General features: G+C 37.7%; 1 protein-coding gene across 1 annotated transcript; it reads left to right on the top strand.

Annotated features, from left to right (window-relative positions):
• The first annotated feature begins 391 nt into the window (after positions 1 to 391).
• Positions 392 to 22,476, top strand: LOC136258704 (uncharacterized). The gene is made up of 2 exons (XM_066052047.1): positions 392 to 510; positions 21,065 to 22,476. The coding sequence occupies exon 2, from the start codon at positions 21,085 to 21,087 to the stop codon at positions 22,384 to 22,386; it is 1,302 nt and encodes a 433-aa protein (XP_065908119.1). The 5' UTR covers positions 392 to 510; positions 21,065 to 21,084; the 3' UTR covers positions 22,387 to 22,476.
• The last annotated feature ends 1,128 nt before the right edge of the window (positions 22,477 to 23,604 follow it).

Here is a 23,604-nt window from a genome sequence, read left to right as displayed (position 1 = left end):
ATTTCAGTATACTTCAGTATAATTCCATACAAATTCGTCACCTGGCTTCACCTACTGAAGAGCGTTGATAGGTGTTGATTTATCAAAGGGAAGCATTCTTAGTGCTTTGCTTTAATAGAATTAACACACTTTCAGTAGTGATTTAATAACTTTTGGTGCTGATAGTCATTGCGCAATCTTTGAACGCAGTGTGTTTTGACCAGGTAATACAGTGTTGGACACTCTCCCTCCCTCTTTATATTATGAACTCTTGCTAATATACAGTTACTATCGTACTGTATGATACTTGTGACGTAGCCTCGTGACGTGTCAAGACGATTGTGGGATCCAGACCCTTTTTTCTCCCTACCCAATGACTCTAGTCTCGCGCGCCCGGGTCGGGCGCGCGAGACTACCCAATGACAAAGAGAAATAAAAAGGGGTCTGGCCACGCGAGACTATAAAGAGTATAGTTCTACTGACTGCCAGATTGATAGTGATAGAGTACTACGGGTAAAGAGAGCAAATCCCGTAAGTTAATTGCGCATGCTTGTCACAGTACAAAGGTTATTGTATTTGTATTTATGTATTGTCCTTGTATCTTGTACTGTTTTGTCTTTTTGGGGAACGTTTGCAGGCTCAGCCTTTTGTGCAACCCTTATCATTTGACTAAAATTGATAATAATAACAATAAGGTGATTCGATTGCTTAGGCCACTCCAAATGAGAGTGTAGTTTCCTGTCCTCCGCCCGCATCACGTCTGGGCACCCGCATTGCATGTAGTCTCGCGTGGCCAGACCGCTTTTATCCGTGTATTGGGTGGGGGGAAAATGGTCTGGTGCAACTCCAATAGCTGTTTACTTCTGAGCCGTCCCCAGACACTGGGGACGCTAATTGAATAACATTGGCCGCAAAGGAGGTGAAGATGACGTCAGTAAGTAAACTCGAAATGTCTGTTATCTTTTAAATGAATCTTAATTTGCTCCGATGTCTTTTTTATAGCGTCTTGAAAGTTCATCCTCATGTAACAAGACTGACAACCAGAGCAGGAGTGTAGGAATACATCATTGTTTTACTGACGTCATCGGCGCCTCCTTTGCGGCCAATGTTATTCAATTAAGTGTCCCCAGTGTCTGGGGACGGCTCAGAAGTAAACAGCTATTGGAGTTGCACCAGACCCTTTTTCCCCCACCCAATACACGGAAAAAAGCGGTCTGGCCATGCAAGACTACATTGCATGTCATTATTTTTCTTCCTGTGCTGCTTTCTGGAAACTTCTCATGGAGCCTTTTATTTTGCATTGCTAAAAGCACAATGAAACCTAAAAATGAACGATTCTGGTGGTTGCTAGCTTTGAAAGAAGCAATATTCATGACCTTGATATCCTCTCAAGATCGAGATACTCTAATAGAGCAGTCACATCTTTAGTAATGAATAATGATAATAAGCATCCCACCCGCACCGAATAATGAAAACATCAGGATGGGAAACTACAGTCTTATTTGGAGTGGCCTTATAGTCTCGTCCCCCACTCTTCTCGAAGGGTATCCCTTCAGCGGTGAGTAGCGAGGACTGGCTACTTGGGCCATTTTTCCAGAGACCCATAACCCCTAGCTTAGTATTTGCGTAGATTATATATATTATTATAATCAAGAGTGAATAAAAGAAGAGAGTGTCTAACTCGAGGTCTAATTTCAGTATGGCCTATCAAAAATGAGGGCTTCAAGTCCATAGGCTTCCCTCATATTTACAGGAGAGGTGTTAATATGCTTTGTTTGATCTGTCAAAGTAGCTACTTTGAGTTTCACTGTTGAGTGTTAACTTGGTCCATCAACATAAGCATGGATTTACTATAATAGCCGAAGCCCTCATTTTTGATAGACCACATAGAAGTTAGATACTCTCTCTTTTATTATTCACTCTTGATATAATCTATGGCATTTGTAAGGCCTGTACAACGCATGGAACAGCAAATTCTTGCTCTTTTCATAGAGGCGAGAAACCACAAGCTACAAAAACAAATTGCCAGAAATGGAAAAACAGGATGTGACTGCACCTTCCTGAGATCTTACAAGACATACGTGCCAATATGAAATCGAAGTTTATGTCTTGGGATAACAATCCTTTCAGTATACTATCACTGGGGATTGGAACCAGGCCGTCTCTGGGATCTAGTCCACCTTTCCTCACTGGTCCATCCCCCATTCTCCTCAGTTATAACCTCCAGCGTGCATCAGCAGTATGGCACAGGGTAACATTATGCAACACTGGGTATCTTGAATTCAGTATGCAATCTGATAGTGTCTCTTCCTTCTATATGGTTGTGTTTACCATGTCGATGTAAACTCTCTAGTTAACTAGTCCTAGGGGATATCATCATCTTCCTGTGTTAACACTTCAGACCATTCCTCAAGCACGCTTATTGATTATAGATCGGAAAGGAGGATGAGGGGGACCTTTCTGATACACTCTTATAATCTATAATCGAATGAGCACTGCACTTGAGGAAGGGTCACTTTTGATCATATGTACACCTCTAGCCTGATTCTACTGATTACAAAAAAATGTTGATTGGCGTTGATAAGGTAAAAACTTTCTTCTAAGAGAAGCCTAAGTTGTTACTTGCAGCAGTGTGTTTGCTGAATATACTCCAGTTAGACAATCTCCCCCTATACAAGTATTATCAAGAGTACATAATAATTATTTATGTGGGAGAGAGTGTCTAACTTGAATGAATTCACCAAACACCCTGGGTAAAGTAACAGCTCAGCATTTTGTGAGAACAAAGGCTTTTCCCTCATCGACATAAATCAACAGTTCTCTATTTCCAATGAAGGTGATGATTTGATGAAAGGTGAACTTTGGTGAACTTTACCCAGGGTTTTTGTACAGGCCATACTGAGAGTTAGATACTCTCCCCCATATAAGTATTATGTACTCTTGGTATTATGAACTCTTGCTAAGATACACTTACTGGAGTTTTAATTTGTACTAGTCTTTCTCTGAGTGTTCCTGGTTCTCCTACCCTTCGCTTGCTGAACTCTCATCTTGGTTACTAAACATTGCCTGCTTCCTTTAGGCCTAAAGGAACCCAAGGCTTCCTTTAGGCCTACCCACTCGCAAGCTTGTATTGGATTATCAGCCGTTGTTACACTCAGGCTGTTCATCCATTACTGTGCCTCGTAGCAAGCTTTTAATAATTTGTGTTAATCGTACAGTAGCATGAAATTGCACATAGCAAAATTAATTAATTAATTTGTACATTGTACTCATACTGAGTTCTGTACTTTAACAACTAATACTCGTTAAGTACGATAGTACTTATAGAGATTGGTAAGAAATCATATGGATTTGTAATTTTTCGCACTTTAAAAAACAGCTTGCAACAGTTTTACCCAAAAAAACCACCTGGAATGCATTAGCACTGCTGTAATGATGCTGTACCTTTCGATGTACAGTGAATTTTAAAAGTTTCCAAATTCACCTGGATTTTGTCTGCCTGCCATAAGACCCGGTAGCGCTAGGTGTACGGCTCCAAAAATTTCAGACAGCCAGGATAATGACAGTAGATGCCTCAGTGGATTTACGAATCTGTTGTTTCGATTATATTTTGTCCACTGCACCATGCTGTTCATCATTCAAGCCTTTCTTGTTCTTCACAAAGGATAATTGATAGTTGCGGCACTTGATAGTTGTGGTGAACATGTCACTACCTGAACATGTGATTTTAACAAAGTGTGCCATAAGACCAAGTTAGTAGACAAGTCTAGCATTTATTAACACTGTATAGTCGTTCTATAGTCTTACCTGTTTAGTTATTTGCGAGGTAATCATGTCATGCCTTTCAGGGGTGGGTACAGTCTGGGGGTTCCACACTTAATGATAAACTCTCCAGCGATGTTTCGCTGTTAAATCTTTAAGGGGTCATCCATAATTTTCAGCATTTTCACAAGAGTACAGAGAGTACTCTTTTCCATAACCCCCTCCCCCCCACCTAAAAGCGTACTATTAAAAATGTTGATATCGATCATGAATTGTTGTATGTATGTATGTCACATATGAAATTGTTTTTAAGAGTTATTGTTGCTGTTTTTACACTGTAGGAAATTCAGACAGATCAATCACACAAGAAGTTATTTACATGTGTGAATTTGTGTGACAGTCATATACTTAGGTCTTCCCCTTCCCATTTTGTAATTTTGCTCAGTCTGGTGTTTCTGAAGCTGGTATTTGGTGGGATAAATTTCACCATAAACAAGACGTTTTATCTCAACTTTGGACTTCTTTGACTGTGAAGTAGATTCTGATTCCTCTCGTGACCTAGTTCCACTGTGTATCAGGCATGTGTGGCGCTCCTTGTCAGCTTCACTGGTAAAAACATAATGGAAATGTGCACATCACAGAAATGGCTATCTGTTGGCTGTCTTCAATATAATGCATCAAATTATCATCAGTACTACAGCTTGAAACACCTGTACTAACTTGCTGAGTTACAACACTTTGTACATTATCATGAGCTTCAGCACCACTACTGACGTCGTCTTCTACTGCTACAGTTTCTTCATTCACTGTGCTTGTCTGCAAAGAAAACAAGTTATAGGTAGCTGTCGTTCAATACATTGTGCAAGTCACCTATTTGTAAACACTACTTCTATAAATTAAACCGGCTATCTGGCAAGCTACAATCCTGCATGTATGAAATAGTGCTAAACCTATCAATTTAGCCATTTAGTACTGTACAGCTACGTGCTTTTAGTACAGTGAAAACAGTTTTTTACTGAAAGCGATCCTGGCTATTACCCTACCTGCATACCTAATGTACAGCTAGCTACGTGGTTTTATAGCCTGTTTATATATTGTATCTTGAAAAATGAATCAATACGCCTTGTTCTGCTCCACTTCAAGTGTTGCGCAGCTTTTTTCAGTGCTGCCACATAGTGCTCTTTGCTGTAAACAACTCGCTCCTTCCACTCTACTTGCGCGCTTCACAGCATCTGCCCTCTTCATTTTCGTATCGTTCGTCACAACAAAGGCGTTCACGAAATGCTGGTAATGATTAGTTGGTGACTTGTGTACACTATCTGGATGCCTAGCGAGTTCAAGAAGAAACTGCCTTGCCTCGAGCTGCAACTCACATTTCGCCATCTTGATACTGAAATTGTATGCGCATGCTAAATTATTTAGAATTATTTTTATATAGCGCTACTAATATCAACATTATTAAAAAGCGTACGCATTGGATTTACCCCCTCCCCCCCAGCGTACGCTCTGTACGCTTGCGAAAATGCTGAAAATTATGGATGACCCCTCTTACCATTTAGGCCTTTAGAAATGCAGGTGAAGCCTTTAACAGTTGCTAGACAAAGACGATAATTATTATTAGAGGCGCTTATCGTGTACGAAAGTGAGTGTTATTTGTACTATGCAGGAGTGCAATGTGTAGGAGCTAGCTAGCTGGGTACAAAAAGTAAACAAGCTAACTGTTTAATTTTTTTTTTAATTTAAAAGAAAGTAGGGATTGATATAATACACACGCTACAAAAAGTAAGGAAACAAGTTTAAAATGTTACAGCTAAAATGAGAAACGATCAACGCAACAAAAATAAGGAAACAAGATTAGATGGCACTTGCTAAAATGAGACACATTTTAATCCCTACTTTTGGCTAATTTGATAGTCTCATTTAAAGATTTTAGCCAACAGTAGGGAATAAAATGTGTCTCATTTTAGCAAGTAGCCATCTAATATTGTTTCCTTACTTTTTGTGGCGTGGATCGTTTCTCATTTTAGCTGTAACATTTTTTAGCTTGTTTCCTTACTTTTTGTAGCATGTGTATTATATCAATCCTTACTTCTGTTTAAATTTTTAAATAGGCAGTAATAATAAATTATGTGGCTGGAATTTCCCTAATTTTATGGAAATGTTACACTACTTTTCGGAAATAATTGGAAAATGTTTTATTAGTTGGGATTTCGAATCTCGGATTCCAAGCAAGATTTCAGTGATAGGCATCCAAGATTTCACCCCTGTTGCGGACCCCTCGATTTCCAAGTATGAAAGGCCGTGTGGAAAGGGGCCACGCCACACATCACGTCATCGGACATTATTCAGTTTCACTGCCAGTTTTACTGTTTCAGTTGTGCTGAGTTCATTGACTTGTTCAATTGTGAGAGAGATTCACAGTGAAACAGCCATCGAGGACACGCTTTAAGCGCCACTAAAACAAATTATGCAAAATTAGATATACATATATACTGAAGATTTTCTGTCCATTAAAACATTGCGTATCGCATACAGCCGTATTGTGTACCGCATTATTATCCATGTGTTGTTTTTGTTTTTTGTTTTTAAATCTAACAATGTAGTTTGTACCATCAATTACAACATGGTACATACATTAGCTATCTAGCTACAACTACTACTACAACTACAGACTACACATACTACCTATAATTAAAGAAAAAGGGGATAAAGTCAAGCTTTCTTATTTGTATTTTAAGGATAAAGGCTTGCGCTTGTACATCTATATATAGAGTCTATACTAATTACTATACAAAAATCAAATAAGCAATTACTGTAATGTCTGTCCAGCAGTGTTTTAAAATCATCAACAGAAGGGGATTCTTGTAAAGTATCAATACAATACAATACCAATGTGGCTCAAAAGTTGCTGAAATGAAGAGTGAAGGTATACATTATTTTTTTTGCTAGCTATAAATATAAATGCTGTAAATAGCTTGATGAACCATTAATTTGAAACTACTGGATTTTATGGATTTTTTTCAATTTTGGAATTACTGAATTTTACAAAGAAATATGAATTGCAATGTTCTTGAAAGATGAAATATGAGCTCTTGTATTTCACTTTTTAAATTTTTTTTAGACAATTGTGACTCGTTATCTACCCCTTGGATGTTCCAAATAGCACTAATTGATCATGTGAGATAGCTATCTGTATCAGCATTGGCTTTGGTGTCAAGTATCAATACTCATTTTGAATTGTATCATATCAGTACAGTGGTATTGATACTTTTGGTATCACATCACCCATTGCTATTGTTTATTGAGGAGGGTAGAACTTTAATCTCAGTGCAGTGATGCATCATAGTTCTGTTTATAAAATACGTATGTGGCAAATCTGGTGAAGTTGCATGCACCAAACCACAATTTACTAATTTATCCAGAACTTGGATATACGGCACCCGCCTAAGATTAGGAATAGCGCTCCTGGAGTTAGGAAGATGTGCAACTAGGATTAGGTTAGGGTATCATAGGTTAGATGATATAGTATTATAGATTAGGTGCCGTATATTCCAACTGCTCCACAAAACCCAGTGAACTTTTTTTGTGTTGCGATTATTGAGGGTCACGTAAAATACCAAATAAAACAATTAGTTCACATTTAAAGTGCATCCTGGGAACCATCATAGCCATGGAGCCAGATTACTATTTCAGAGCCCGGGCTTATCGATTAGAGATCATGAGCACCCTCCGTTTTCAGTGTGAATGCTTATCTTATCCAATCAATTAGCTCCTGTGCTGAAATGGTAGTTTGGTTACACGAGACTAGAACCATATCATTAGTGAAATAATGAGACAAACTACGTATATGAGTTCTCAGTCACATGTGACAATAATTAACACCTGTATGGATATGGAAAGTAATTTAAGCTTTGGAGTTAAGTCTCGCATAGTCAGACCACTATTTGTTCTATTGTGTGTGGGTGGGACATTTCCCTGCCCACACACCAAAAGAAAAAGTAGTAGTGTGAGACTAGAATCATGGCATGAGGGCCATACTACATTTATATCTCTCAGTGGCCTACTGACTACTTTCATCACACTGCTGTTAAATCTTGTGTACGTTTTCAGCCAATCCATTAGGAATGCAAATAGTGCATCATGACTGTCTCAGCAAAATCCCTCCTAGTTCGCACAAGCATGCAATGTAGATTTTTTTGTTTAAAAAATGTAAAAGTAATAAAGTATCTAATCCAAAACAGCCAAGCTGTAAAAAAAGTGTGCGGCCCTCAAAAAGGCTATGGTGAAAAAAGATGTGAAATCCAAGGTGGCGGCCAAGAAATGGCTGTGATGGTAGGTTAATGGTAAAAATTTTAATACAATTCAGGTGAATTTTGGTGCTGCTTGGTCAATTGGCACAAAATTCACCTGAATTGTCGTTATTAAAATTTTTACCATTAACCTACCATCACAGCCATTTCTTGGCCGCCACCTTGGATTTCACATCTTTTTTCACCATAGCCTTTTTGAGGGCCGCACACTTTTTTTACAGCTTGGCTGTTTTGGATTAGATTTCACTTCTTTTTGTATTTGAATACCCAAAGCCGGCCTTGGCCTGCTTTGGGACTTTTTTAACCTATCTTTTTTTCTTTACCACAGGAAGAAGAAAAGATGAAGCAGATGTACCTTAAATATTTCTGATTTTATCAGTAAATGTACAAATTATATATATAACACATATATTTATTACAGAACTGTCCATGGTGGTTTCTTTGTAACTGAACACTCTTCAAAGTAACTTCTTCTAGCTGATCTCTCTACAGGGTGATTTGTTTGTAGCTGAACTATCAACAAGGTAACTTCTTCTAGCTGTTCTCTCTACAGGGTGATATATTTGTAGCTGAATTCTGTACAGGTGATTTTTTGCTGCTGAGGTCTTTACAGAATGGTTTCTTTGTAGCTGAACTCTCTACAAGGTAACTTCTTCTAACTGATCTCTCTACAGGGAGATTTGTTTGTAGCTGAACTCTCTACAAGTGATTTGTTTGCAGCTGAACTATCTAGATGATGGTTTCTTTGTAGCTGAACTCTCTACAAGGTAATTTCTTCTAACTGAACTCTCTACATGGTGGTTTCTTTGTAGCTGAACTCTCTACAAGATAACTTCTTCTAACTGATCTTTCTACAGGGCAATTTGTTTGTGGCAGAATTTTCTACAGGGTAATTTCTTTGCAGCTGAACTCTCTACATGGTGGTTTCTTTGTACTATAGCTGAACTCTCTACAAGGTAATTTCTTCTAGCTGATCTCTCTACAGGGTGATTTGTTTGTAGCTGAATTCTATACAGGTGATTTGTTTGCAGCTGAGCTCTTTACAGAATGGTTTCTTTGTAGCTGAACTCTCTACAAGGTAACTTCTTCTAACTGAATTCTCTACAGGGAGATTTGTTTGCAGCTGAACTCTCTTCATGATGGTTTCTCTGTAGCTGAACTCTCTACAAGATAACTTCTTCTAGCTGAACTCCCTACATGGTGGTTTCTTTGTAGCTGAACTCTCTACAAGGTGACTTCTTCTAGCTGATCTTTCTATAGGGTGATTTGTTTGTAGCTGATTTTTTTTACAGGGTGATTTGTTTGCAGCTGAACTCTCTATGTGGTGGTTTCTTTGTAGCTGAACTCTCTACAAGGTAACTTCTTCTAACTGAACTCTCTATAGGGAGATTTGTTTGCAGCTGAACTCTCTTCATGATGGTTTCTTTGTAGCTAAACTCTCTACAAGGTAACTTCTTCTAGCTGAACTCCCTACATGGCGGTTTCTTTGTAGCTGAACTCTCTACAGGTGATTTGTTTGCAGCTGAACTCTCCACATGATGGTTTCTTTAAATTTGTAGCTGAACTCTCTACAAGGTAACTTCTTCTAGCTGATCTCTCTACAGGGTGATTTGTTTGTAGCTAAATTCTGTACAGGTGATTTGTTTGCAGCTGAGCTCTTTACAGAATGGTTTCTTTGTAGTTGAACTCTCTACAAGGTAACTTCTTCTAACTGAACTCTCTACAGGGAGATTTGTTTGCAGCTGAACTCTCTTCATGATGGTTTCTTTGTAGCTGAACTCTCTACAAGGTAACTTCTTCTAGCTGAACGCCCTACATGGTGGTTTCTTTGTAGCTGAACTCTCTACAAGGTGACTTCTTCTAGCTGATCTTTCTACAGGCTGATTTGTTTGTAGCTGAATTCTGTACAGGTGATTTGTTTGCAGCTGAGCTCTTTACAGACTGTTTTCTTTGTAGCTGAACTCTCTACAAGGTAGCTTCTTCTAGCTGATGTCTCCACAAGGTCACTAGTTTGTAGCTGAACTTTCTACATGGTGGTTTCTTTATAACTGAACTCTCTACAAGGTAACTTCTTCTAGCTGATCTTTCTACAGGGTGATTTGTTTGTGGCTGAACTCTCTACAAGGAAACTTCTTCTAGCTGATCTCTCTACAGGGAGATTGGTTTGTGGCTGAACTCTTTACAGGTGGTTTGTTTGCAGCTGAATTCTCCACATGATGGTTTCTTTGTAGCTGAACTCTCTACAAGGTAACTTCTTCTAGCTGATCTCTCTACAGGGTGATTTGTTTGTAGCTGAACTATCAACAAGGTAACTTCTTCTAGCTGATCTCTCTACGGGGTGATTTGTTTGTAGCTGAATTCTGTACAGGTGGTTTGTTTGTAGCTGAGCTCTTTACAGAATGGTTTCTATGTAGCTGAACTCTTTACAAGGTAACTTCTTCTAGCTGATGTCTCTACAGGGTCACTAGTTTGTAAATGAATTCTCTACATGGTGGTTTCTTTGTAACTGAACTTTCTACGAGGTAACTTCTTCTAGCTGATCTTTCTATAGGGTGATTTGTTTGTAGTGGAATTCTGTATGGGTGATTTTTTTTGCAGCTGAGCTCTTTACAGAATGGTTTCTTTGTAGCTGAACTCTTTACAAGGTAACTTCTTCTAGCTGATGTCTCTACAGGGTCACTAGTTTGTAAACGAATTCTCTACATGGTAGTTTCTTTGTAACTGAACTCTCTACAAGGAAACTTCTCCTAGCTGATCTTTCTACAGGGAGATTTGTTTGTAGCTGAACTCTCTACATTGTGGTTTCTTTGTAGCTGAACTCTCTACAAGGTAACTTCTTCTAGCTGATCTCTCTATAGGGCGATTTGTTTGTAGCTGAACTCTCTACATTGTGGTTTCTTTGTAGCTGAACTCTACGAGGTGATTTCTTCTAGCTGAATTATCTCTTTCTATAGTTGCATGAATTCCCTACAATATAACTTCTTCTAGCTGATCTCTCTACAGGGTGAATTGTTTGTGGCTGATCTCTCTACAGGGTGATTTGTTTGTAGCTGATTTCTATACAGGTTACTTGTTTCTAGCTGATCTCTTGAATTCTCTTCGGGTGACTGCTCTATTAGGGTGACTGCTCTATTAGAGTATCTCGATCTCGCACTTGCTACACCAAGTTGGATTTCGTGTTATAACTCCGTAGCTCTAAGTCTGATTCTTCTACACCATTGAAGAGCCTTTCTAAGATGATAACTCCATCTGTACAGCGATTTTCAAAGAATTACCCCAAGCGGTTTATCTGGTAGGCGTGGCAAGCAGTCGTTTTTTATTAGCTAATCTCGATTGCATAATTGTTACACAGTGTTGGTTTTTTCGTTGTATCTTCCTGGTTTTTAGCTCGATTTCTTTCAAACCACAAAAGGTGTGAGGTTCAATAGTTAACCTATTCACCCACCGATTTTCAGCTCCGTCCCATACGCGGTTTACCTTGTAGGCGTGACAATATATTGGTGTTATTTTTCGTGAATAATCGCTCATAACTCTTTGCCTGTTTATCGTATTCCAGCCAAAGTTGGTACAGAGATGCGCCTTTATACCCCCCTTCTGTGTGCCAAATTTCAAGGCGATCGGATATGACGTTCGCGTTTTATAGCAGTTGTTGTAAGTGTGCGAAAAGAGGAAGAAAAATAAGAAGAAAAAAAAAAACGAAGAAACTAAGCCAATTTGTGAAGTCGCATATCTCGGGAACGCTTGAAGCGATTTCGCTCAAATTTGGAATGTGGGGTGCTGAAGTTGGAGGGAATGTCCACAGCAAAAATTGTCTTGTTTCATAAAGGCAGCACAGAGCTACGGAGGTGCGAAAATTGCGTTTTCTTTCTTCCTGTCAATTCAATATACTCACGGGTGTTACGCACCGGCTTCTTGGGCCGCACGACACACTACCGTGTGTCTTGATACATGCTGGAAAGAAAAAATTGTCAATGTGTCCTCTTTGAGGGGTTCCACTGTATATAGTATAGTGGCACGATGCAAAAATCGTGTACTTTTTTGTAAAACCATGAAGCTTTCCACATAAGTAGTAGTGTTGCACCGATAATCGGATCAGTTGTCGGAAAAACCATATACCAGCTGTATTTTTGTGTATTGGTATCGGATCAGTATCATGATGGAAAAGGCATATTTGTAGCACTATGAACAAGCTAAATTGGTCCTTTATAATCAAATTTCTAGTAAAATTTGCAGGTAGATACCCTTATAGTACTATGTCGGATCAGCTATGTTTATCGGCTTGAAAATATTATCCACTATCGGAATATCGGCAAAATCTCATATCGGTGCAACACTAATTTGTAGTACTCCTCTTATATAGTGCCACACAAATTTGACCTTTGGTGACCGTTATGGCCATTTTTGCACAGAAATTTGATCATTTATGTCATTATCTCCCTGAGGCATTAAATAACTTATTAAAGCATTGTACTAAAGTAAAGTTCTTAAGACATTTTGGTTTTTACTTGAAGGAATAGAGATTGTTAAAAGCACACAAAACCAGAAGGGATCGATTGGGTGGTAATGTAAACCACTTAACCCTATTTTTCTCAACACAAATTAAGGGTGTGGCTTACATTACCACCCCAGTGATTCCTGCTCAGTTTGACTGACTGACTGACTGACTTATCGGTTCCAACTGTACTGTAATAGTCCATTCCACTCGCTATGGTATGTTGCCATCTTGAAACACAAGTAAATGACATCATACAAAGTATCAATCATGGTATCAGATGCTTAAACCATCAGCCTGATACCACCAAAAATGGCCGATACTGATAAAATATCCTTATTAATGCCTTGAACTTGATAATGGCTAAGACTGCGGGCTCACTGTTCGACATTGCTTCAGCCTGACAGGTGCCTTTTGGCAATCTTTGTACAATGCATGCATCATGGACTTATCTGTGTCCTCCTTTGTGTCCCATTTATCTTTGCTGGTAATGAAAGAAAAGAAATAACAAGTACAAGAAAAAAATAGGAATTTTAAGTTCAATTAGAGGAATTTTGAGTTCAATTAGAGATATCATAGCAAAAAAAGTTGTGAAACAAGGAAAGTTGCCTACACCTACAGATATAATAGTACAATAGTAGACATTCAATCCCTGATTCATCTACAGTATACCCCACATGACTGTATTGTAGTGATTGAGCGTTCACTAGTTATATAGTCACTCCAAATAAATCTCTGTTTCCCGTCCACCGCCTGCATCTGTTACTGTCAGCACTAAGTTGTGTTCCATTATTTTATATTCTTCCATTATTTCCAGATATTTAACATACTGTATGTGCTCAGTAAAATGGGTCTTGTATAGCTGCCAGCTCACATGCTAGTGTGGTACAAATTTGGCACACATTCACCGGTACCTCTGTGGTATTCCTGCAACTTAACAGATGAAGGTACAAGTTTGAACATGTTTTAAACATGTTGCTATGATTGTCCCCAACCAAATAATCTAATCAAATAATGGAAATAGACCGCCCGCCCACATGCAAATGCCTGAGTGCAGGATGGGAAACAGAGAATTTATTTGGAGTGACCTATCTGCAAATGTATAGCTACCTTCCTTGTTTCATTACTTTTTTGCTATGATCCCTAATTGAACTCAATTTTTTTGTTTTTTATATATATATCAAGACACACCATAGTGTGTCGTGCGGCCCAAGAAGCTGGCGTGCCATACCGTGGGTATATTTGACAGGAGAGAAAAATGTCATTTTCACACCTTTGTATCTCGGTGATCCCTTATCTGATTGGAACCAAATGTGCTACAGCGTTTCCCACCAGCCAGGGGAGTCTACATTCCAAATTTGAAGGAAATCGCTCCAGCCATTTCCGAGATACGAGCTGCCAAAGTTTCGATTTTTTTTCTTCGTTTTTTTCTTCATGTTTTCGCACACTTGCAAAAATTGCTATAAAACGCAAATGCGTACTCCGATCGCCTTGAAATGTGGCACACAGAAAGGGAGTCCAAAGGCGAATTCTAGCATCAAATTTGGTGCAAATCCGATAAATGGTTCAGGAGTTATGACCGATTATTCACATACAACAAGATTGATTTGTTGTCACACCTACAGGGTAAACCACTTCATGGAATGAGTTGAAAATTGCTATGTAGATGGAGTAACCATCGTAGGAGTGCCTTTTGGTAATTTGAAAGAAATCGAGATAAAGATCATGGAGATATGACACAAAACCCAACCTGTGTCACAATTATGCGATCGATTTTTATCAATAAAAAAGTATTAGTTTTTATGCCTACTAGGCAAACCGCTTAGAGCAATGAGTTGAAAATCGGTGTATAGTTGGAATAATCTTCATAGAAAGTCCTTGCAGTAGTACAGAAGAATAGGAATACAAACCACTGAGTTATGATTCAAAAGCCAACTCCATGTAGCAAATGCGAGATTGAGATACTCTAATAGAACAGTTACCGTACAATAGAGCATTCAGCTAATTTATTTTCTCCATTATAGAATTCTATTACATTACAAGTTATTCTGTAGAGAGTTCAGCTGCAAGCAGTTAATCTTATAGACAGTTCAGCAAGAAGCAAGTCACCCTATAGAGAGTTCAGCTACAAATATATTGCTGTGGTGATTCAGAACTTTACAAATCACACTGAAGAGAGTTCAGCTATAAACAAGTCATGCACCCTGTAGAGAGTTCGGCTACACTCTCTAGAGAATTCAGCTACAAACAAGTCACTGTGGAGAGAGTTCAGCTACAAAGAAACTACCCTGTAGAGAGTTCATCTATACAAACAAGTTACCCTATAGAGATCAGCTGCAAACAAGTAACCCTGTAGAGAGTTCAGCTACAGACAAGTCACTTTATAGTTTATACAATGTTCAGCTTCACTCTGACGAGAATTCAGCTACAAACAAGTCACTCTGTAGAGAAGTTTGCTACAAACAAGTCACCGTGTAGAGAGTTCAGCAACCGAAATACCAGAGTTCAGCTATACAAACAAGTTACTCTGTAGAGAGATCAGCTAGAAACAAGAGAGAGCTCAATTAGAAGAAGTCACCCTGTAGAGACCTCAGCTGCACAGAAATCCTGTAGAGAGATCAACTACAAACAAATTACCCTGTAGAAAGTTCAGGTACAAACAAATCACCCTATATAGAGTTCAGCTCCAAAAAAAATCACTCTGTAGAGAGTTCAGCTACAAAGAAACCAGAGTTCAGCTACAAACAAGTTACCCTATGGTGAGATCAGTTTGAAACAAGAGATTCAGTTACAAACAAATCACCCTGTAGAGAGTTCAGCTATGAACAGATCACCCTGTAGAGCGTTCAGCTATACAAGTCACCCTGTAGAGAGATCAGCTAGAAGAAGTCACTGTCTAGAGAGATCAGAGGGTTCTTTGTAGCTGAACTCTCTACAAGGTGCATGACTTCTTCTAGCTGATCTCTCTGTAGGGTGACTTTTATCTAGCTGAACTCTCTACAGGGTGATATGTTTGTAGCTGAACTCTCTACAGGGTAATTTATTTGTAGTTGAACTCTATGCAGGGTGATTTGTTTGTAGCTGAACTCTCTACAAGATGGTTTCTTTGTAGCTGAACTCTCTACAAGGCCTCTGTAGAGAGTTCAGCTAGAAACAAGTTACCCTATAGAGAGATCAGCTAGGAACGAGTCACCCTGTAGAGATTTCAGCTACAAACAGATCATCCTGTAGATAGTTCAGCTAGATACAAGTTACCCTCAGTGTAGAGAGATCAGCTAGAGGAAGTCACCTTGTAGAGAGATCAGCTAGAAACAAGTCACCTTGTAGAGAGTTCAGTGACAAAGAAACCATCCTGTAGAGAGTTCAGCTACAAACAAATCATCCTGTAGAGAGTACAGCTGCAAACAAATCACCCTGTAGAGAGTTCAGCTACAAACAAATCAACCTGTAGAGAGATCAGCTGGAGGAAGTCACCTTGTAGAGAGATCAGCTAGAAACAAGTCACCTTGTAGAGAATTCAGTGACAAAGAAACCATCCTGTAGAGAGATCAGCTAGAAACAAATCACCCTGTAGAGAGATCAGCTAGAAACAACTCACCTTGTAGAGAGTTCAGTGACAAAGAAACCATCCTGCAGAGATATCAGCTAGAAACAAATCACCGTGTAGAGAGTTCAGCTACAAACAAATCACTCTGTAGAGAGATCAGCTGCAAATAAATCACCTTGTAGTGAGTTCAGCAAGACTTGACACTTTTTTAAGCGCTTTAGCAATAATTTTTATTTGAGATGCTAACAATTCACATTCTTTCAAACTGAGATAGTTCATACATTTATAACTATTACAAAGAATTCCTGCTACTGCCTCTGCCAATTGTGTAGTAATCGTAGTTGAATTTAAGCATGAATGTTGCAAGAAAATAGTATTTGTACTAGTAATAGCATGGGTAGCAGTGAAATTTGGGATAAATACCATGAGTGTTGTATTGGAAATGGGGATAAATTTCACGAGGCGAAGCCGAGTGAAATTTACCATTTCCAATACAACAAGAGTGGTATTTATCCCAAATTTCACTGCTACCCAAGCTATTCCCAGTTAATACCATACTTGCTGCATATACGCATGCTGTGCATTAGCGTTGCTATGTATGCAATTTGTCACTATGTACTAAACACGTGTCAACACTAATTGTTAACATAAATTCTAGCCAATGAAATTGCAATTACAACTTTTTCACTGCTACCAGTGAAATACGGGATAAATTTCACTGCTACTATTGAGACTTTTGTATGGGCACTGAAACAGGTATGGTATTATGAACTGAAGCAAGTTAAGATAACAGTCTAGTTTCTTCTAAACTACAATGTCAAGGTATTCCAGTGTTGTATAGTATTTGGATATGAGTTTTAATACAATAGACAATATATCTGCTGGTGAAATAGCTTCAATTATCAGCAATAACATGTTGGAACATTTAAATTTAAATGATTGCAGTTTATGAGATCATGCGGTTGTAGCAATAGCTGATGCATTGGTAAAAATCAATTCTTTAGTGTACCTTAACCTCAGCAACAACTGCATCACACAACAGGCAGCCACAAAGATTGGAGATGTTATTTATAGTAATCATGCAATAAGGGAGTTGCACCTTCACAACTGCTTAAGACCAGATACAAGTTCAATTATACTTTCAGCTGCTAGACAAAAATCTGCATTGAAATGCCTGAATTTGAGCTCAAACATCATCACACCTTCTACAGAAGGTATCATAGCATCAATTGTTGATCACTCACAGTTAGAATACTTTGATTTATCATATTGCCACTTATCAGAGTCTGGATTTCTTCAAATTTTGAATGGGTTTATCAAGATAAGCATACTACAGTATGTCAATATTACTGTCACCTAAAGATTAGTGGGAATACAATTGTAAATGCAGACACTTTAGTGCAAGTAAAGAGCAAATGTAAAACTGAGACATCTCAACATATTTCATTGCCAAATCAATGCTGCTAGCCTTGTTGCAGCCTTACAAAATAAAATGTGTTTGTCTTATTTTCATGTTAGTTACAGTTTTATAGTCAAAATGGCTGCCGATAAAGTATTTCATAGCAACTAAATCATAACACATATATTATTGAGTCATTGTGTGTTTGAACTACAGTCAGTTAGCAAAATTGTGCCACCCCTAAAACTATTTGGTTGTTTAAGGCATTTAGATATAAGCAGCACTGTGAATGGTCAATGCTCGGCAGACGATATATCAGATGTTATTGAGAGCAATATATTGTTACAACATTTGAATATGTAATAGTTATACCATGGCTGCGAGGGATTTTGCTGATATATACACCCAAAGCCCGAGGGCCGCAGGCCCGAGGGCTGCGGGTGTATATGTCAGCAAAATCCCAAGCAGCCATGGTACAAGTGATATATATCACTTGGGGCGTACTCACCTAATAGGTGAAAGAACTAACGAGAACTCATCCCATTTGTTTTATACAGTAGCATCTGAAGATCGATTGTGGTTTTAATAGCGTGGGCTAATAGCCATCAAAACGTTGTCCATACGTTAAAACATCATTAATATGTTACTATGCTTCAACATACAATGTTAGAAAACTTGCGATTGTGGGATGGAGTTTATATTGTTATCATTTTTGTACTAAGTTAAGCCAACTAACTTTGCTATTGGGACAGTAAGTAAGTAATTATATTACGTTAAGTACTTAGAACTGTAAGTTACTAACCTATTTCAACGTAGCAGTAGTAGCTTTGCTGTTCCATGGTCTGTTCAAAGGCTGATACGTGGTGGGTAGAAATACGCATCCACAATCGCCCTAACAATTATTTTGTGCCTTCATTATCCTTTAGTAACAACCAACTACTCTATCTTAGCCATGTACTAAGCTTAGCAACCTCTATAAAACCGAGTCCCACAATACAAAGCTCTATGTCACTCAATATAACGAGTCAAAGTGCATCGATTCTTTGAACTGGCTGGGTATCAAAGTCATTGGCAAACCGCTTTCCCATGATATTTCCCCGGGCAATATGCGAGTTAAACACCGAGCGGCGCCTTTGAACGCCCACGCTAAAGTGGTATATATCAAATTGTAAGTTATCTGGACTTCGCCTTATGAAGATTACTTCAAGTGTAATGAAGCTATCAATGTTAACGCACTTGAATATTTCTTGCAATGAAATGGCTGATGGAGCTGCTGTTGCAATTGCATCTGCTATCAAAAACAATCCATCTCTCCAACATTTGCTTTTGAACAATTCTAATATACAAGAAGAGAAGTAGGAATCAAGAAAATTGCAATGCATTGAGATGAATATCATCTTTGCTGTCTCTTGATATTAGCAACAATCAAATCACAGCTAAATTTGAGCTAGAAATTGCTGATGCAGTAAATCCTGCTCTACAATTGCACGTGTAGCCATTAACTTCATCAATACAAGTTCCATTATTATCACAAGGATCAGGATCACAATCATCAATATCTGCATGTAGTACAGTTAACACCAGTAAATCCTGCTACACAATCACACATGTAGCCACCAGTGATATTTACACAGTTTCCACCATTAAGACATGGATTAGGCATGAAGTATTAAAAATCTGCTTTGTCTTTATTCTTCCTGTGGTAAAGAAAAAGGATAGGTTAATAAAGCCCCAAAGTCGGCCATAGGCTGGCTTTGGGGTATGCAAATACAAAAAGAAGTGATATCTAATCAAAAACAGCCAAGCTGTAAAAAAAGGTGCGGCCCCTAAAAGGCCATGGTGAAAAAGATGTGAAATCCAAGGCGGTGGCCAAGAAATGGCTGTGATGGTAGGTTAATGGTAAAAATTTTAATAACAACAATTCAGGTGAATTTGGTGCCGAAACACAAATTCACATGAATTGCTGTTATTAAAATTTTAATAACAACAATTCAGGTGAATTTGGTGCCGAAACACAAATTCACATGAATTGCTGTTATTAAAATTTTTACCATTAACCTACTATCACAGCCATTTCTTGGCCGCCACCTTGGATTTCACAACTTTTTTACCAGGCTTTTTAAGGCCACACCATTTTTCACAGCTTGGCTGTTTTGTGCAGATTTCACTTCTTTTTGTACTTGGGTCCCATAACCAGCCTATGGTTGACTTTGGGATTTATTTTCACTCACATCTATACAGACACAACGATGATGACTTATAAATGTACTGTATTGCATGCTTTGCCTCAATAGAGTGCACATTTTTTGGTGAACTTCTAATAGAACATACATAGGATGTTCTAGAACTTCCATTGGTAGATCTATTACTACCATTTACCTCAACATTTGGTAATATTATTGTAATCTATATATATGTATAAAACTAAAAGCCGTCTGTCTGTCTACATTCCATTTGAGTTCATGCATTCTTCTCACCAGTTGTTGCACGTATCAAAACGGTTTTGGCACCAAACAAAGCACTCATCATCTAGGAATAAGCTAGCATTTACGTGAAGCTTCTAGCTGCTGTTGTTCATCATTTACAGCGTGTTTAGTGCAAGGGTGTAGAGCAATAAATTCGCTTGAATTCTTTCTGTAAACCACAAGTAAATACCTATGCCAATCAACTTACGCATACCTTTATAAGATGGTTTTTAAGGCAGACTTTTAATATTAGACAATTGGCTTAGTGGTTAGGGCATGCTTCATAAAGAGAAGATCCTCAGTTCAAATACAGGTGGAGGCTATTTTTTTTTACTTTGGCAACCTTTTTATATAGTACATATTTTTTCTGTTACAAGAAACTGTTCACTCAAGTTTTTTCTCTGATTCTGAACCTTATTGGTGCAACATTCTTTTCTGAATGTGTGTGCCATTTTATTTTAACTCTCACACTGTAAAAAATGAATTCACAGAAAAAAACAAAAACTGTAATGGGCACACTTTGGCGCGGCTGACTTTTGTGTACAAAGCATACTTCATGATCGAGGCAATCGAAATTCATATTTGCATTTTATAGCAATTTTTGAAAAGTGTGAAAACAAATAGAAGCCCCTATAGCCTCCCCTCCCCACTACTTAAGGAGAGAAAAAAACAAAGAAATTAAATCAAAACTTTAAATACCCATATCTCGCTAATGGCTGGTGTGAATTTAATCAAATTTGCTGTGTGACTTATACCTGGCAGACAGCTATATTGCAAAAAATTGTGTGCTTTGGAGAAGAGGCCATGGAACTATGCAGCTGTTTTCTTTCTTCCTGTCAATATACTCACTGTGTATAGTGCACCAGCTTTCTTGGCCGCACAACACACTACCATGAGTCTTGATATTATGTTAAACAACATAAAGGAGACAATTACACAAGTGCAAATTTTTGATTAATTCATGATCATGCAAAAACCATATAACTATCCATATAAGAAAAGTCACGCATAAGATTTCATGTTATTCTCATAAAATACATGAAAATTTGTAAATGTGTTTTGCAGTACTTGGCTATTCTGTTGGTAATACATGTATGTGTTATGTTTTAGGAATTGAGGATTTAGAAATAATGAAAAAAGGCTGTACAAAGAATTTGGTTTCAATGGTGATAGTCTGTGTCTTCATCTTTTCTATGTTTACGCTTACTAGTCGTCCACCAATGAGATTTGCTCTTTGCCTTAGCTACTGGGAGCAGCAGACAAATTCATTACTAAACATGTGGTCATTTCAGAAGTGGGCAAAGCAATCTGGAAATTTAAATGTTGTTGAACCATTTGCTGCTATATCTGTTCTTGGGTTTCCCAGTGGGATTTTATACAACCTTGATTTTGCAAATGCACTACGTTTTAGAGATTATTTTGACTTTGAATACTGGACTAAAGAGACAGCTAAATATAGTATATCACCTCTGGTATCATGGGACAGGTTTATTGAACATGCAAGTAGGAAAGTTGTGGTGGTTATCCTAGTATATGAGGTACCTCCTGGAGGAGTATACATCAATGATGATTTAAAGAAACACAGAGAATGTAATAATGAACTTAAAGGATTTAAGAGATCCACACAGTCCTTAATGGATCATTTTCACTTTGAGGTAATAAAAATTGTATGTTTTGCTTCTTACGCTACTAATGAAAGGCAACTCTATCTTACATTAGAAAAGTTCAACTCATATATAATTGACAGTGATTATGATGATATAACTTATTGGTTTTCATTTTGGCGTGGAGTGCAATTTGACAGAATTACAATAAACAATCAAATTATTCAGCGAGCATATGATGGTGAAGAAAATACTCTTGCTATGGCACGTACTAGTCCTAGAATAATTGAAGACAGCAAAAGATATGTTAAAACAGTTTTGAAAGTTGACTCAAATGAGTACACAGCAGTTGCATTTAGAACAAAAAACAGAAAAACTGCGATGTTATCTCATGGGTATTCAAGAAATAAGATTTTGAAATATTTTTATAATTGTGCAAATAACATATCACATGTCCTTAATGAACTAGAGATAACACACAGCTGCTTGGCTATTGACTTAGGAAGGTTTGGTGACCTAACATCAGGGAATTATTTTGACTATGACAGTAACAATACATTTGATGGTAAAGGAACTAAAGTGTTTCAGACTGCACTGAATGCTGTGTATGGCAATAAAACAGTTGACGAGTACCACAATGACTTTATTAGAGCAGCTAATGGTATTGAAGACAGTGGATATATTGGAGCAATGCAGAAAACTATTGCGGAAAATGCCAAATGTTTGGTTGCCATAGGTGGACATTCTTCCTTCCAAAGGAGCATTATATTACATCACAAAGATAGATCTGATTGTGTCAAATACATTTGTTATGAAGATCAACTGTAATTACTTATTTTACATGCAATGTGTAGTTTGTAACTACTAGTGAGATTCATAACTTATTTTCATACTGGTTTTGTGGAGACCCTACTTATATTCCTTCAAGAACTCTTCTGCGTATAGTGGTATGTAATGCTACCCATATGCATTATCCTAAAAAAATTTTTTAATGTATAGTGCTATTACTACTGTAAGATGGTATAGACTATATAGGTAGCGCTGGAATCTGATTGTCAATGCAGGGATGCATGAGTTTAACTCACATTGATATAATATGCAAGTAATTTGTGTGAATATATGTATAAAGCTAACGTAATAATGAAAATGTGCTAGTAATTTAACATTATAGAATTATTTCAGTGAAACGTTGCATGTCTGAGCACTTTCAAGGTCATGCACATTGGGATAGCTAGCCACCCCATTCACCTCCCCTGGATCAGCCCCTCACAGTAAATTCAAATAGATCAATTCAACCTTCATTAATCTATCTAAGACACATATTCCTGATCTTACAGAGTTTTAAAATTGTATATAAAATCTATGGTTCTCCACTTCTCCATGCTCACTTTTGATTGTGGGATGTAAAGTTTCCTAACAGTATTAATATCAACCAGTGTACCAATGTAAATTTAAACATGTGGCTGGTCATCTAAACTTTACCATAGTAGACTTGACAATACACACTGAATTACCAAATACATTAATTTGACGTCCTAAGTGATCAGTTACGTTGACCTCTCCTAGTTATTTTTACTGATTTAGTTCAAATACCTACCCCAGATACAACCACCTTTAGATAGTCATTTTAACCAAAATTTCTGTAGTTTAAATTACCCATGTATTTTATTACTAGTGACGACTGACTTGTTAGTCAATGTAAAAATAAACTAATAAACAAAATAATATATTTTTGTGGCAAGAGTTAATTTTACAACGGTTTAAAAAAATTATGATGGTAAGGTTGTTTCAAACACTTAGCTATAGAGGTTGAAGAAACTAAGAGACATCTGGGTAATATGAGTATATCTTACAAAGTTAAAATAAACAAGTACATGGCTTCCACATACACCCATGGCCAATGCCTTGACTTTATCCAACTGTAACTTTATATTGGCCTTAAAAATTCACACAATTCTTCCATAGCATTATAGAATAGCATGCAGGTCAAAATTTCAAACTGATAACATAATCCTACATTGTTTCAAAGTCATAAATGTGGGTATG

Source organism: Dysidea avara, chromosome 6 (genome assembly GCF_963678975.1).
Source record: "Dysidea avara chromosome 6, odDysAvar1.4, whole genome shotgun sequence".
NCBI lineage: Eukaryota > Metazoa > Porifera > Demospongiae > Dictyoceratida > Dysideidae > Dysidea > Dysidea avara.
The sequence above is the reverse complement of the archived record's forward strand: the minus strand, read 5'-3'. Positions and strand labels throughout refer to the sequence as shown.